A 15,393-nucleotide genomic window follows, 5' to 3' on the forward strand; every position below is an offset into this window, starting at 1 on the left:
TTAAAAAATTTAATTAAATAACCCAAACAGATAAAAATGACTTGTAGTTGAGTAGTTAAAAGGGCTTTGATTATTCAGTCTCCAGTTTTTGAAACCGATGAATTACGTGACTATTTTTAAATATTTTTTTATTAATTAAGAGAACAGATAAATTTATCCTTACAGAAAAACCGCCATTAAAAATAAAACAACAAAATTTAAATTAAACAGAAGACATTCACAAAACGTACTCGTAGTACCACATGAATAATATAATAACAAGAAGTCATTGGACTCTCGTCATTGGAAGCGAAACACGACGTCATCATTATTCGATTAATATTCATAAGCCACTCCTTCCCTCTTGTTTCATGGGAATCTACATAACCTGTTCGCAACTGCTAGGTCGCGTTAAGTTTAATCTACGATAGTTTCGCATTACCTTATAATATTCATTACAACAACATTAATCTCGTTCTTGGCTTTCAGTAAACAGAACAGTCGGTCTTATTTTAGTATATTTGTAAGAAGAGAAGATGGGATTTATTTGTTTTTTACTACTTGTCTTTGGTTTAAGTTCAACGCTGGCACAGACTACACCACCGGCCAAGACTTTACCACCGGCCAAGACTACACCACCGGCCAAGACTACACCACCGGCCAAGACTACACCACCGGCCAAGACTACACCACCGGCACCGACCACAGCACCACCTCCAAGTAAGACAAACAAATAAATGTACATTTTAATTTACATTTTATAGAATATGTCAATTAATACATTTAATTAATAGCTCTTTAGTTTTAGTATCCGTTTTTCTTTTACATTTGTATGTTGATTAATAATATTTGTAGAATTATTTATATTCTAGTTGTTTCTAGAGCCTGTATGTTAGTTTATTACTGTTAAAGTTTACAGTTATTAAGTTTAAAGTTTATTACTAAACATTTACTGCCCCTGGAAGGCTAATACACTGTCATACCTAGTAAACAATACCTAGTAACAACCGTACACGGAATTCCCAGGCTGAGGTTTCATAGCTGGAGATGTCCTCGGAAACTATTGTCTCAAAGGGTTAATTAAAATATGAAGTCATGCACGCGGTGTCACTGCCAAGGATATTACAAAAAATAAACATATTACTATTAGAATTGTAAACATTTTGTGTTGACGTAGGTATTAGATTTGTTACTTAAACAGTAACAGAGTAACAGTAATAGAGTGTCTCCAAAAATGCACATTAAAAAGAAATATAAACTCATGTTTGTTTACCCTTTCTCCTCATTTCTTTAGGTTGTGAACGCAAAAATGCCACTAATTGTGAAGAATGCTTGGCAAATGTGTCTGTGAGTTTGAAAAAAATCTTTCACTTTCTGTACTAATCCTTATTTTTGGCCTGTTTCATCTGGATTATGTGTGCACTGTGCATACTTAATAAGAGGTAAACATGTGGGTAAACTCACCTAACTAATCTATACGTGGTGATATATCTGACGACACCAAAAACGTATGCAAACACAATAACATTAAAAAGTGTTAAACAAAAGAGCGTCAGAAGGAAAAATGTACTGGATTGGCTGGATGTTTTCAGACTCATGAGATTATCACCCATCTCACCTGTGGAACAGGTTTGTGCTGTTCTGGATGTTAATAGCTCACAACATTCTTTCCTGGAGCTCACATGAAACTGCCCGTGCCTCCCCCTGCAAACCCTTTCAAATGGTGTATGAACGAAGTCAGTCATGCATCATGAAGGCAGCTAAAGCAAGCATCAATATTCCTTTGGTCATAAAATCATTTAAAAAAAAAGAAAACATTGTACAATTGTACATATGTACCTACTTTTTTACCTTCATTACAGTCGAGATTTATAGTTTTATAATCATTATTCAAAATCACTGTAGGCATTTAGCAGATGCTTTTATCTAAAGTGGTTTCATCTTAGGGGAAGCAATACAATGTTACATTCATCTTACAGTCATAACTAGGGATGCACCGATAGTATTTTTTTGGGCCGATACCGATTTAAACAGACAACTTCTGGCCGATACCGATGCCGATATTAAACACATACAATACTATACAGTTGGTCTATTAGCTAGCTTATTTCTGCATCAAATTATTTTTACTAAACATGGATTGGATCTAATTAACATTCAACTGACCAACATAATAAGAGAGGCACAAATTAAGCTAAAACAAATATAATAAGACAGCATAACAACCTTCAAAGGTGGTTTTTGCTATTCAGCATTTATTTTATTAATAACATTAACTCATTTTTTACATATAATGGATTTCTTTATGCAGTTAATTAATAAACATTCCGTATCGGCCTTTCTCGTGCTATTGCCGATATGCCGATGGTTTCAAATTCATCAAAAATCGGCCGATAAATATCGGCGGCCGATACATCGGTGCATCACTAGTCATAACTCATAATCATAAAGGGACAGTTTCCAAGACAGGGCTGGATTTATAGTCCCCCGTAGGACCTACGCTGTAGGCTGTACACAGCCTGAGTGACATGCACCTCTCCAAAAATGTAACAACGTGTCTGTTCTACACGGACCGCAAGCGCTGTGATTGGTCCGCTAGACTCCCCCCCTGTCATGTACTGCTCCCACGCGCGTACTATTCTGATGATGAAATTTGTGTCATGCGCACTGTATGCAGACCCTCTCGTATGCGTAAAAATTTTACTATACTTCTAGCTTTAATCTAAACCCTGTCTGGGAAACTGCCCCTTAGGATTTAGATTAAGCCACGACTACGCCAACATACCTTATAAAAACATCACTGGTATGCATCTTGAGACAAAACAAGGGCACTGATATATTTTATTATGCAAGCTGTTTTTAGTTAAAGGGGACATGAAAATCTGACTTTTTCCATGTTTAAGTGCTATAATTGGGTCCCCAGTGTTTTTATCAACATAGAAAATATGAAAAAGAACAACCCAGTAACTTAGTTTTGGTTAACCATTCTCTGCAAGCATGTAAAAAAAATGGGTCATGGAAATTTGGCTCCCCATGTGATGTCAGAGGGGGATCTTATTATAATAATACCACTCTAACCAGGGCACTGCCATTTTAGCCCATTCACATGAAATTGCGTACCTGTAGTCACATAAAAAAAATTTTTTCGTGATACTGTCACAAATTTCCACATTTTTTTAGGATGGTATCATGAATTTCTGTTTATGCGTCATTGGTTAATCACGTATTGGTTGCTCAACTGTTTTGTCCTGTTTTCTTGCCATTGTCGCTTCGGTTTAGGGTTAGATTTACATAAAATGACGTCCTTACCCAAACCCAACTCTAACCCTAACGCCAGGCGACAATGGTTTAGAAATCAGAAAATAAATCCGAAAAAAATGTATACTAACCAATACTTAAAATGACATCCTGACAAACCACCAAATCTAACCCTAAACCGAAGAGACAATGGTATGAAAATAGGACAAAACAGTTGAGTAACCATTAGGGGACAATGACACATAAACACAAATTCGTGATATGATCACGAAAAAACGCAAAAGTTGTGACAGTGTCACGAAAAAAAGAGAGAGAGAGAGAGAGAGAGAGAGAGAGAGAGAGAGAGAGAGAGAGAGAGAGAGAGAGAGAGAGAGAGAGAGAGAGAGAATAATTGACAGCACAATTAAGTTTTTAATTTCTACTATTTTTTTGTTTTCTAGTTTTAATTTCATAACTACCATTATGGCGATCAGTGTTTGCATTTCATCAGCTCATTTGCATTTTAAAGACACACCCAAAAACATATTCTCTCACATCTACAAAGTGACAATTTTAACATGCTCTAATAATTTATCTATATGGTATTTTGAGCTAAAACTTCACATAAGTACCATCTTAAAAAAGTCTTGTGAAATGTCCCGTTTAGGCTACACGGGAAAAACGACTTACCGGTAAATGTCCTAATATAGCTAAGGCCTAGTCCTGGATTAACCTGTTCGGGAAACTGACCCTCCAACATGCATTTAAGTCTAGTGCTTAAAGGGACAATTCCCTCAAAATGTAAAGTTTTTTTATCATTAAATGACCTTTATGTCGTTTTAAACCAGATTTTGTTAGTGTTGTTTGGGGTTTTCTGATTACTACAGACCCTTTTACTGTTTGCAATGATGACGTGGCAACGTATGCGCACACAGTTTGGCAACAGAAGTATGGCAAGAATCAGCAGTGAAGCAACACAGACAGAGAAAGTTATTTTAAAAAGTTGACTTGTCAACTTTTTTCAACACAGCTACCAGATCTGTGCACTATAGTGGAGTGGATAAAAGACGTTAGCAGATGACCAAATATAAAGTGGCCAGATACATATATACGTATAATAAACTTTCTGAGTTGCTAACATGTTAGAACCACTGGGAATAACACCACTTATGTTGCCTAAATGCGCGCGCAGGCTATTTGATGACGTGGGCTGTAGAAAGGTCTATGGGGAGGGATGGTAACCATCTCTGGGTCATATATTTTAAGTGTCCTAAAGACATGTTCTCCTCTACTTTCTTGTTGTGGATGTCATGATTTGTTTCAGTTGTTACACTTTGTTTAAAAGTAGACGTCCTTAAACTGCCCAAATAACAGTGCAGACACTGTGTAGTGAAAGAGAGGCAACACTTTTTTGAAAATCTGCATTTGGGTTCTGAAGAACAAAGAAAGACTTAGGGGTTTCAAACAAGATGAGAGGGAGTGACCTATTCCTTTAAGCCCTGCTCAGGTAATCGCCCCAAAGAGTTACAGGGCTCCAGACTAACTTTTTTCACTAGGAGCACAGTGGCCCCCATCTGAAAATTTTAGGGGCGCAACCAGAAAATTTAGGGGCACACACTGTAAACAACATGCTAACCAAATATTCACATTTCTTCTAATTTCCACTGTATTACTAATAAATACTTTAATGACAGATGCAGAAAGTACAATGTGCTGTTTCAAATTCAGTGTCACATCACAAAAAAAAAGTTCAAATTTACTGGTCGCACATGTGCGACTGGATGTAAAATTCAGTGGCACACTCTCAAATATCGGTGGCAGTCTGGAGCCCTGAGTTACCTCAAATACCATCATAGATCTAGAACTATATCTGTAAATCATGTAATATAATACATAATAGCATTTGAAATAAACTATCTACAGCTCATATTCATAATTTCACTTGGTCTTATATGCTTGTTCTCACGATCTATGCTATCAGGTCCAGCAAGGCATTTGTCTGTGGGGTTTTTTAGCTATGGAATGACAACTGTTTGACGTTGACATACCATATTTGTGAATATGCACACAGATGTTTAAATACCAGATTCACAGGTTAATGACGTACTTTATTCTATTGAATTGCCATTTTTAACCATGAAAGCTTTTCACTACTGATGTCATTTTCATTATTGTCATCGCAATTACTGTTAATTATTTATTTATGCATTTATAACTAAATTATTGACGCCATTCCAGCATCTACTGCTATATTCATGGCGATTACCAGTTAATCTATACACAAGTTAGTGGGATAGTTCACTTTGAAATGGAAGTTCGGTCATCGTTTACTCATCCTCGTGTTGTTCTAAACCTGTATGATTTTTTTTCTGATGAGCACAGGGGGGGATGTTTTGGGAGATGATGGTGAACACACAGCAGATAGTGACCATTGACTTGGAATTATGAAGAAAATATTTTGATAAATAATGGTAAGCACACAGTTGACGGTACCCATTAAATTCCATCATATTTTTTCATTTCTACTATGGAAGTCTATGGTCACTATCTGCTGTGTGTTTGCCATCATTTCTCGGAGTTTCTTCTTTTGTGTTCATCAGAGAAAAGAAATTCGTGCAGGTTTGGAACAACATGAGGATGAGTCAATGATGACGGAATTTTAATTTTTAAGTGAACTATCCCTTTAAAGGTGCACTGTGTAACTTTTAGAAGGATCTCTTGACAAAAATGCAATATAATATACAAAACTATATTATGAGTGGTGTATAAAGACCTTACAAAGTAAACTGTTAGGTTTTTATTACCTTAGAACAAGTTCTTTTCTACATATACTGTGGGTCCCCTTACATGGAATTCGCCATTTTGCACCGTCATGTTTCTACATTAGGCCTAAACGGACAAACTGCTCTACAGAGTACTGTTATTTTGGACAATGACATGTTTGTCCTGTGCAATTTTACCACTAGATGCCACTAAAATCTAGACACACCGCTAGGGCTGTCACAATGAATAAATAATCATCTCATCGCAATTGTTTGATCTCATCACGATGATTTTAGATCACCGCAATGATTGCATTTCTCTCTAAAAAAACACAAGGGGGAGCTGCAGCGCCTGTATAAATGAGACAGTATCTAATGGCGCTCCTTGACTGACAGTGCAATACGATACATTGCAAAGCCATTTAATAACACATTTAAAGAAATGCTGCAAAACTTACAAAACATACATTTCCAAAACAACAATTTCAAATTTAGGGATTTGTTTTTCAGTTTTTTAAATAATTACTTATAAATATGTGTCATGTGTATTAATATTTACTGCCGAGTAAACCTTGCAAAAGATTTCATTTAAATAATCACAACAATGTGTTAAAATTATTTCATGAACAAACAAAAAAATCGATGAGAATTACACGTCAAAGCCCTAAAACAGGCAATTAATTGTCATAATTAGTGATGCACCGATGTATCGGCCGCCGATATTTATCGGCCGATTTTTGATGAATTTGAAACCATCGGCATATCGGCAATAGCACAAGAAAGGCCGATACCGATTGTTTATTAATTAACTGCATAAAAAAATCCATTATATGTAAAAAATGAGTTAATGTTGTTAATAAAATAAATGCTGAATAGCAAAAACCACCTTTGAAGGTTGTCATGCAGTCTTATTATATTTGTTTTAGCTTAATTTGTGCCTCTCTTATTTTGTTGGTCAGTTGTATGTTAATTAGATTCAATCCATGTTCAGTAAAAATAATTTGATGCAGAAATAAACTAGCTAATAGACCAACTGTATAGTATTATATACAAGTGTTTAATATCGGTATCGGCCAGAAGTTGTCTGTTTAAATCGGTATCGGTCCAAAAAAAACCTATTGGTGCATCCCTAGTCATAATCGTCACAATTTATTAGACAATTAACCGTCAGCCAAATTTCATAACCGTGACAGCCCTACACACCGCACCTTTAATCAACACAAATTGATTTATACACACATTGGGGCAATTTGACATGTCTAATTTCCAGCATGTTTTAACCAATAACTGTTACTAAATACATCTTCACACACTGTTTAAATGCCAATACAATAACAGTCTTTGTTTTCGATACATTTTTAGTGTCTATGGTGCATCAAGACTAAAAGTTGTTTGACATACCCTTCCAAAAGTATCTTGCCCCCCCAAGCCCTCTGCCCACTAAATGATGCTCGCTGGGGTCTTTGCTCAAGTAAGACATTTTTTCATATTTTACTAATTTTCAAGCCATCCTAGGTGTGCATATTTTATAGATAACAAATATTTACCAAAAAAATTCCTCACGCTGAATTGCATATGAGTAGATACTACATCACCTGTTGAAGATTTTAATATTTAATAACCTTTCTTCTTTTTGTCATGAAATTTAGTGAACTTCCAGAGCTTGATAATTGCATTGTCAGTGATTGGGGCAATCCTCATCATTGCCTTTTTTATCTGCATATTCTGTTGCTGCAAGTGTGAGAACATTGGGTAAGTCTGAACACATAAAATGTGGTAACCTAATCACATGATACGGCATAGCACTGCATTGAATAAATTGTACCATCCATTTGGACATTACTTGTCTTGTTGCTAAAACCAAAATAAACAAGTTAAAAGCTCCCCACCTTTATGTATGAGTAAAAAGAGGTGGGTACGAAAGATATTTTAGTATTATGCTGAATAGTAGACTGTGAAGGTGTCAGATAGTATTTTTTTAATCTGTGAAGTTTTGTCTTTTACAGATCTTCTCGATTTGACAACAAGATGAACCGGCGGGCAGACAAAACAAAGACAAAACAAGAGCAAAGGTAAGACACCAGAATCAAATGAAGATGAAAGTCCTATAATGCTGCTAAGTGGTTAAACATCCTGGCTATTATTTAAATGTGTTGCAATTTTAAACCCCTGGAAAGGTGATTCAATAACATGCTTATTTGAAGCATTAAGCCTTGTTTTTATTCCATAAGAATATACTTAGATGTGTCATTATTTGGGTTATACAATATTATTGACCATGCTGGGAACACTGAGCCTCTTAGTGGTCAACCTAAAAAGATTATTTGACCAAGTTACGGCTGTCCATTTTTAGTCTTTGAAAGTAAGTTATTTCATCTTGGGTCATTAGCTGAAAGAAATTAAGCCATAAATTGTGCTCATGTACCTTAAGATATTTGGATTTGAAATCATAAACAACATAGCTGTGGTATCAACCTCTTTCCTTGCAGACAAAAGACATTTTGTAATGAGGAACTTAGATGTGACAAAAGATGTAAAACCTGTTTAACAACTTTAAAGGGCACTGATTGTCACCCATGCCTGAAGGGTGTGTGTGCGTCATTTTAGGTTAATGAATTCATGTCCTTGTCGTTTTGTGCCACAGAAAAGAAGAGTTAAAGATAAGACATGACGAGATTCGACAAAAATACGGTGAGTTATACCATCCATCCTCTAGTCTCTAAGCTGTATAGATAAATCTGAGAAGGTCTTTATGCTGTTAGGACTTGAAACAATGACTGGAGTCAAGGCATTGAAAATGAAGTAGTCTGTTTGAAATATATACACAGCCCCATGACAGAAAAAAATTGATGTGTTTTTTTGTAGTTGTATTTTAACATGTTCTAAGAGCGGTTGTGGCTAGAAGGGATACAGCTACGGCCAAAATGCTCTTTACGTCCTAATCCTACCCCTAAACCCAATGGGGTTATGCTGTAGCTGTATCCTTTCTAGCCAGCACAGATGTTTTCATCCTGATCATACAACCAAACCTAACCCTATACCCAACATCTCAGGAGATTTGGCCGTAGCTGTATCCTCTCTAGCCTTTGCTTATAAGAGGAGCCATTTTAAAGTGTCTTTATGTAGTTGTGCGCCCTCTACTGGTGATAATTCAATATGTCCTATCTGATTTACAACTTATTCATGTGACTATTTTTCATTACTAAAAAGTATCTTTAAAAGATAAATTCTTAGAAGAATAGAATCAAATTAAAGGGATAGTTCACCCAAAAATGAAAATTCTGTCATCATTTAGTCGCCCTCATGTTGTTACAAACCTGTATACATTTCTTTGTTCTGATGAACACACAGGAAGATATTTTAAGAAATGTTTGTAACCAAAGCATTTGTAGACCCCATTTACTTCCATAGTATTATTTTTTCCTACTATGGAAGTGAAGGGGGTCCACAAACGATTTGGTTACAAAACTTGTCAAAATATCTTCCTTCATGTTCATCAGAACAAAGAAATTTATGCAAATTTGTAACAACATGAGAGTGAGTAAATGATAACAGAATTTTCATTTTTGGGTGAACTACCCCTTTAAGATCACGAAAAGTCACAAACATCTTCCAAGAAGGTATTTTTGATGTATTGTTTGATTTTTGTTAATTTGGTCCTTTCCCTCTCTCCATCAGGTCTCAGCAGAGCGAGTCCGTACGCCAGATTTGAAAATCCCAACTAATCGGTTTCAATGTTTTATGGATAAATTCTTTAACCATTTGAAAGGAATTAACAGGAATGAGATTCTACAGTTACAGAATACAACTTTATGAGCCATTCCACCGAACCGGTGCCATTTGCATGTTGTAACTCGTCAAAATTGAAGTTCATTTTTATCTTTATTCAACACTGAATGTAGTAACACTACAGTTTTAATATTTAAAATGGGAATTGGTCAATCTCTGCTTTTAACATGATTTCTTAATGGAAGATAGACGTATTTTAGCTGAGAGTTTTTAGCATAGATTTAGCAAATACATAAAATATAACTGAATATATAATGGAATGTGTGCTAATAGTATGAAAACACTAAGCGAGTTTTATAATGAATATACAGAAATAAAAATAAGAAAATTAACTTTTGATGTTGTCATGGCCTTCAGAAGATCCAGATGATCTAGTTGAAAATCTGTCTAGTGAAATATTCCTATATAGTTTTTCAGAGGGGGAAGCGATTTGGAATGACAAGATGGAGTGAAATTCTGGGGACATGGCTAAAATGTGTATTTTATCTAAAGTATTATGATTTTTTTAATATTTAAAGCAAATATGAGTTATGGAGACACAAAAATGTATATCTGAACGGATTTATGCTTATATTTAAAGGTTAACCTTAGATAGAGAGCGGGATGCATAACAAATTTTTTCAGTGTTCTATGTAGTTTTTATTAATGTTTTAAATTAAATAGTTAAAATTTGCTGTTTGATTGGTGTGAAGGACACTTTGCTTAATTAAGTTAAGCTTTTTTATAATTAGTTTTTTGCATTTATACATAAAATGTCCTGGGAACACAAATGTTACCAATTCAGTGGAATGGCTCTTATATTTCTTATTCAGTTATTTTATTCTGTATATTTTTACTTTCTAAGGTAGGCTGACCTTCCAGAATGATGGTTACCTTTTTATGTATTAATACAAACTGCCTGTATTTATTTATATGAATTAAACGCCTATGTTTTAAAGTTGTAATAAGCATAGTTGTTTCTGCCAGATAGTGATAAAGCTTAGATCTTCAAAATGCTGATTCAGCAGAGTCCCACTAGCAATGAATGGGGTCGGCATCTGGGGGCTGTGTGGCCTTACACATTTTTCTCATGGCGATTGGGCTGTTTAGTTTCCATGCCTTGTGAATGATAGCACATTCATTTAAAATTAACAAAATAAAGCCTCATTGTAATTTAAAAGTAGATGCTAACTATGGCTCTGTATTTACATATAAAAGAGGTTTCGGTAACCTAAACTACACTCTTAAAAATAAAGGTGCTTAAAAGGTTCTTCACAGCATAACCTTTTTTGGTTCCTCAAAGAACCATTTAATCAAAGGTTCTTTAAACAACCTTTTTTTTTAAAAACATTTTTAGAACCTTTTGTGAAACAGAAACCATTTAGACAGGTTCTTCTATGGCATTGTGAAGCACCTTTATTTTTAATAGTGTACCTTGTGTTAAACTGCCTTGTTAGTTCAACTCTTCAACTTGTTTTGAATGACTTGTTACGTCATAACTATTTTTCACTGCCCTATAAACCACTTTTGTAAAAATCTATATTTCCATACATGTATATGTCGTGAATTGATATTTTCAATAAAATAAATCAATGTTGTTTGTTTGCCTCAAATCAATGCATGGACATATATTGCTCTTAGGCATTTTCTATGACTAAAACTAGTCCTTTATTTATTTTAGCATTTGTTATAGCAGTTATAAGTTATGGTAATAGGAAATCTGAGTTTCATGGCCATCACACAAATAAAACATGAAAACACAACTGGGCTAATGCATTGTTTTTTGTTGATTTCTAATATGGAAATATTTGACTTCTCACTACAATACAAATTATTTTGAAACAATAATTTCAAATGTATGTCTTTAATGTAGTTTCTCTGTGTTCAAAATGTATTCGCGACAACAGGGAAATAGCTCAATGGCTGTGCATAAACGGGCCTGTGCACAAATTCGCGGGGAGCTTTGCGCGCTCTCGCGACCGTGAGGAGCATCACGTGACCCGAAACGATCCAATCATAGTTAAAGTAGGTAAAGGAAGCGCGTCCCCGTCGCTGTGTTGCTCTACGGTGTGGAGAGAGCGCATCTTGTGTTCGGTATATCTTAATAATACAGCCTAACAGACATCTTCAAAATGTCCGAAGACAAGCCCAAGGTGAGTATCTGATTTACAACGATAATATATTTTTAAAACGTGGCTGAAACGGCGCTGATTGCTGTCGAGTTTTGTGCAACCTTGCTGTGATAGTCAGATTGCGCATTTATGCGCGAGAAAGGCGGTCGGCGAGCAACCATTGTTTTATTTTCATTCATACTCCATCCGATTTCGTTCCCGTGTTGTAAATTTTGATTGGTTCGTGTTTTTTAACGGCGGGTTAAAGTGTAGTTCATTCAAAGTACGCCATTGTTGTGTGCGTACCGCGCATTTTCTTCCCGGCGTAATTTAGCGTTTGCGGGTTTTTCCTTTGTGAGAGCGGAGTGGCGCTGACCGGCCACGTTACGCCACTGGCGTAGGAAAAGCCACAAGAACGTCGTGCCAAAATGTATAAAAATCCAGTAGTACAAAACGAATCAACTCGACGGATAAGTGATATTTTTACGCCAACCAAACGCATACAAAAAGTTTCTTTCGATTTGTCGGTGGCGGAGTCGCACCTCGTTGCGCCAGATGCTTAAAAATGGCGCACAGAGCCACAACAGTGCTTGGCAAGGCGGTAAATATTCGGTACAAATACGAAACGCGCTATATTTTTGCATTTGGATTAAACGTAGCCTACCGGTCTTGCACGTGCTAACTTGATGGTCATGATGTACTGTACTGAATGCATTTTTACATCAAGGAAACTTTTAGCATCTCCTATGTTTTTAAGGCCTTCTGTGCCATTCCACAGCATTGACTCTTCTGAAGTACATTTAACTTTTGAGATGCATAAACCATGGTTAGGTTTTGCACAGTTTGATCTTGCCTGATCACTAATATGTTAAATATTGCAGGAAGGAGTGAAGACCGAGAACGACCACATCAATCTCAAAGTGGCAGGGCAAGATGGCTCAGTTGTCCAGTTCAAAATTAAAAGGCACACACCTCTCAGCAAATTAATGAAAGCGTATTGTGAGAGACAGGTAAGGCTGCTTTACATATCTGCACTATTTAGGAAATGATGTCATGACACCTGGCAATAAGGACTACATTGTAGGCCGTCCATGCAAATGAACCTTTCCATAAATCATGTGTTTTTGAAACAATCACAGTTTATGATCTATCTATCTATCTATATATATTTTTTTCATTTGTTTATTTTCATATCATTTAAACCATTAAACTAAACTTATTTAAATTCTGTTCTTGCTCTTTTTTCCCCCCCAGGGTTTGTCAATAAGACAGATTAGATTTAGGTTTGATGGGCAGCCAATAAATGAGACAGACACACCGGCGCAGGTAAGTGCAATAAATGTTTCTAATTTTCCATTTATAATTTTAGCCTACTGATACCTAGAAAGAGTTAAATGACCATCAGAACCATGTTCCCAATATGAAAACGTACAAATCGGCTTAAATACAAGAGCGCTACATTTGATTCTGTACCTTAAAGTTGCCATAATGGTTTTCTCCTTTGTATTTATTAGTTGGAGATGGAGGACGAGGACACAATCGATGTATTTCAGCAACAAACTGGGGGCGTCTGCTAAAACTCCACACCACCCGGACCCCGCGCCTATCTATTTTATTCCTCATGTTTTCATTCAAACGTTTTCACATTATTCCACCCCCCTCTTTGTGTCTCATCTGTCAACTCTAGCTTACCTCGAGCGGGCATCAAAATGTGTTCCCGGTAATCAATATTTATACGCATGAATTAGACAGCTACTTTGGTGGGGAAACTCAAGATGGCTGCCGGGGGTGCAGTTGTTATGATTGTCCACAAGCCTCATCCAGCTACCTGTTTTGGGCTCCACATTGGTCTGAACACTGATTCGCAAGCCCCCGGATTGGTCGAACAGGGAACCGTTGACCCCCATAGTTATTTTGCCTGATATAAGGAGGGGAAGTTTTTTTTCTCCAATTTTTAAGAGCTTTAAGTAGGGCTGTTTCGACTCGGATTCTGTTTGTATGTCGTAGAAATATGTTCGACCAGTGTTGTATTCATCTGCCTTTTTAATTGGGGCTGTTTCTCATGAACTCACTGCGTGGGTGGGAGGGTCTGTTCTTATTGGCCAATAGAAACTAAAGACACAATTTATAGCGACACCTTCTGGACCAAATCCCAAAGGTACTCGGATTGGCTGACTTGGGGGCGAGATTATACCGACTAGTTTATACTTTTAAATGTCTGTAGAAATGTATACACTTAGCATTCCCATTTCCTCATATCTTGATTGAGGGGGCAAGAATGATGTAAGACCAATATATCTTTTCCTTTTTTTTTAAATCCCCAAAACTGCAACCAGGTCTTGAAGCAAAACAAAAGGGAATCCTTTATGGCTTTGTTGTGAGAGACGAACATCTCTGCAAGGTCTTGTCTTTGAACATCCCTACCCCAAATAAGAGCGTTTTAAAGGTTGACACAAAGGTTTCCAGATGTTGGCATCCTTCTGTACTGATTTGTACATTTTTTGTTGTCCTTTACTACTGTAAACAATAAATATAGTTTGGTACTCATTTTTTTGCTGAGGCTTTTTCATGTCTGGAAAGACGTGTACATTGTTTGGCTGTATGTGTATAATTTTACTGTGTGGCGTGTTGTAGAGAAACTTATAAGCGCGATGCATTTTTTTCAACGTTTTCTTTATACAGTTATTTCATATATAAACATACAAAACATGAGATTAAATATAAAACACATAAATAAGTTCGGTCTTGTCACAAAGGCACTTGAATGTCTTGTAAGACAAATTGCAATGTTTTTATGCCAACTTATATATTTCTCCAAAAATCTACAGTAACAAAAACACCTTGGGACTTAAAAGTGCTAAATAAAAATCATGCCTTCAAAACTGTAAACAGTTTTTTTTCTTAATGTATTAAAGCTGTTGCTATCAAATCAATACAATAGTAATTAAGTTAACAATCGTTCGTAGTGTGTACCATTACATTCCTTCATCCACCCATTATTGCTTATTTTATGTGTTTACTTTGGCTGAAGGGAACAAACACCACAACCTATTTAGGCGGTCATACTGTTTCTCTCTAGATCCTCTTGTAAAAACTTTAATTAGTGTCTGAATGAGAGTCTGGAATTTTCAGGGAATTTCAGGTCAAGTATGTTGGTAAACATTGTTTTTCTTTTTAACATGTACTATGTATGGAACTACTTGAGCTTGTAAATTGTCTCTTAAAGCCAGACTTAATTAAATTTACTTAAAACATGTTAGCTTTCACATTCATGTTTCACCAATGGTGCTAAAACATAGGCAGTAAACACATGTAAGTGCGTTTTGTTAAATGCAATATATTTACAGGATTCTGTCAATGCCACTTTCTTAATGATACAAAGAAAGTGGAAAGCACCAGTCTTTATCTTTTGACAGAAGAGGCTGAGTTTCTATGCCCGTGGTGAAGGCAGTAAACCTGAGTTTACATCTTAGCTTAAAAACGGATCACGCAAAAGCATTTTTATTTATATGGGGAAAACTACGTCAAGTTTTCGT

General features: G+C 36.0%; 2 protein-coding genes across 2 annotated transcripts; both read left to right on the plus strand.

Annotated features, from left to right (window-relative positions):
* The first annotated feature begins 344 nt into the window (after positions 1–344).
* On the plus strand, positions 345–10,318 carry pttg1ipa (PTTG1 interacting protein a). Its single transcript, XM_055214084.2, has 7 exons — positions 345–699; positions 1,274–1,326; positions 7,341–7,449; positions 7,628–7,730; positions 7,985–8,050; positions 8,623–8,669; positions 9,657–10,318. Exons 1-7 carry the CDS (start codon positions 516–518, stop codon positions 9,701–9,703), a joined length of 609 nt encoding a protein of 202 aa, XP_055070059.2. The 5' UTR covers positions 345–515; the 3' UTR covers positions 9,704–10,318.
* Positions 10,319–11,739: 1,421 nt separating this feature from the next.
* Positions 11,740–14,404, plus strand: sumo3a (small ubiquitin like modifier 3a). The gene is made up of 4 exons (XM_055213446.2): positions 11,740–11,899; positions 12,739–12,867; positions 13,112–13,183; positions 13,372–14,404. The coding sequence occupies exons 1-4, from the start codon at positions 11,879–11,881 to the stop codon at positions 13,432–13,434; spliced, it is 285 nt and encodes a 94-aa protein (XP_055069421.1). The 5' UTR covers positions 11,740–11,878; the 3' UTR covers positions 13,435–14,404.
* The last annotated feature ends 989 nt before the right edge of the window (positions 14,405–15,393 follow it).

This window comes from Misgurnus anguillicaudatus, chromosome 8, assembly GCF_027580225.2.
Source record: "Misgurnus anguillicaudatus chromosome 8, ASM2758022v2, whole genome shotgun sequence".
Lineage (NCBI taxonomy): Eukaryota > Metazoa > Chordata > Actinopteri > Cypriniformes > Cobitidae > Misgurnus > Misgurnus anguillicaudatus.

Coding starts and splice junctions, on each gene's coding strand:
- pttg1ipa (XM_055214084.2), top strand. CDS start 516: ATGGGATTTATTTGTTTTTTACTACTTGTCTTTGGTTTAAGTTCAACG. Junction 1,327..7,340: donor AATGCTTGGCAAATGTGTCT/GTGAGTTTGAAA, acceptor ATACATTTTTAG/TGTCTATGGTGCATCAAGAC. Junction 8,051..8,622: donor AAGACAAAACAAGAGCAAAG/GTAAGACACCAG, acceptor TTTGTGCCACAG/AAAAGAAGAGTTAAAGATAA.
- sumo3a (XM_055213446.2), top strand. CDS start 11,879: ATGTCCGAAGACAAGCCCAAG. Junction 11,900..12,738: donor TGTCCGAAGACAAGCCCAAG/GTGAGTATCTGA, acceptor TAAATATTGCAG/GAAGGAGTGAAGACCGAGAA. Junction 13,184..13,371: donor AGACAGACACACCGGCGCAG/GTAAGTGCAATA, acceptor TGTATTTATTAG/TTGGAGATGGAGGACGAGGA.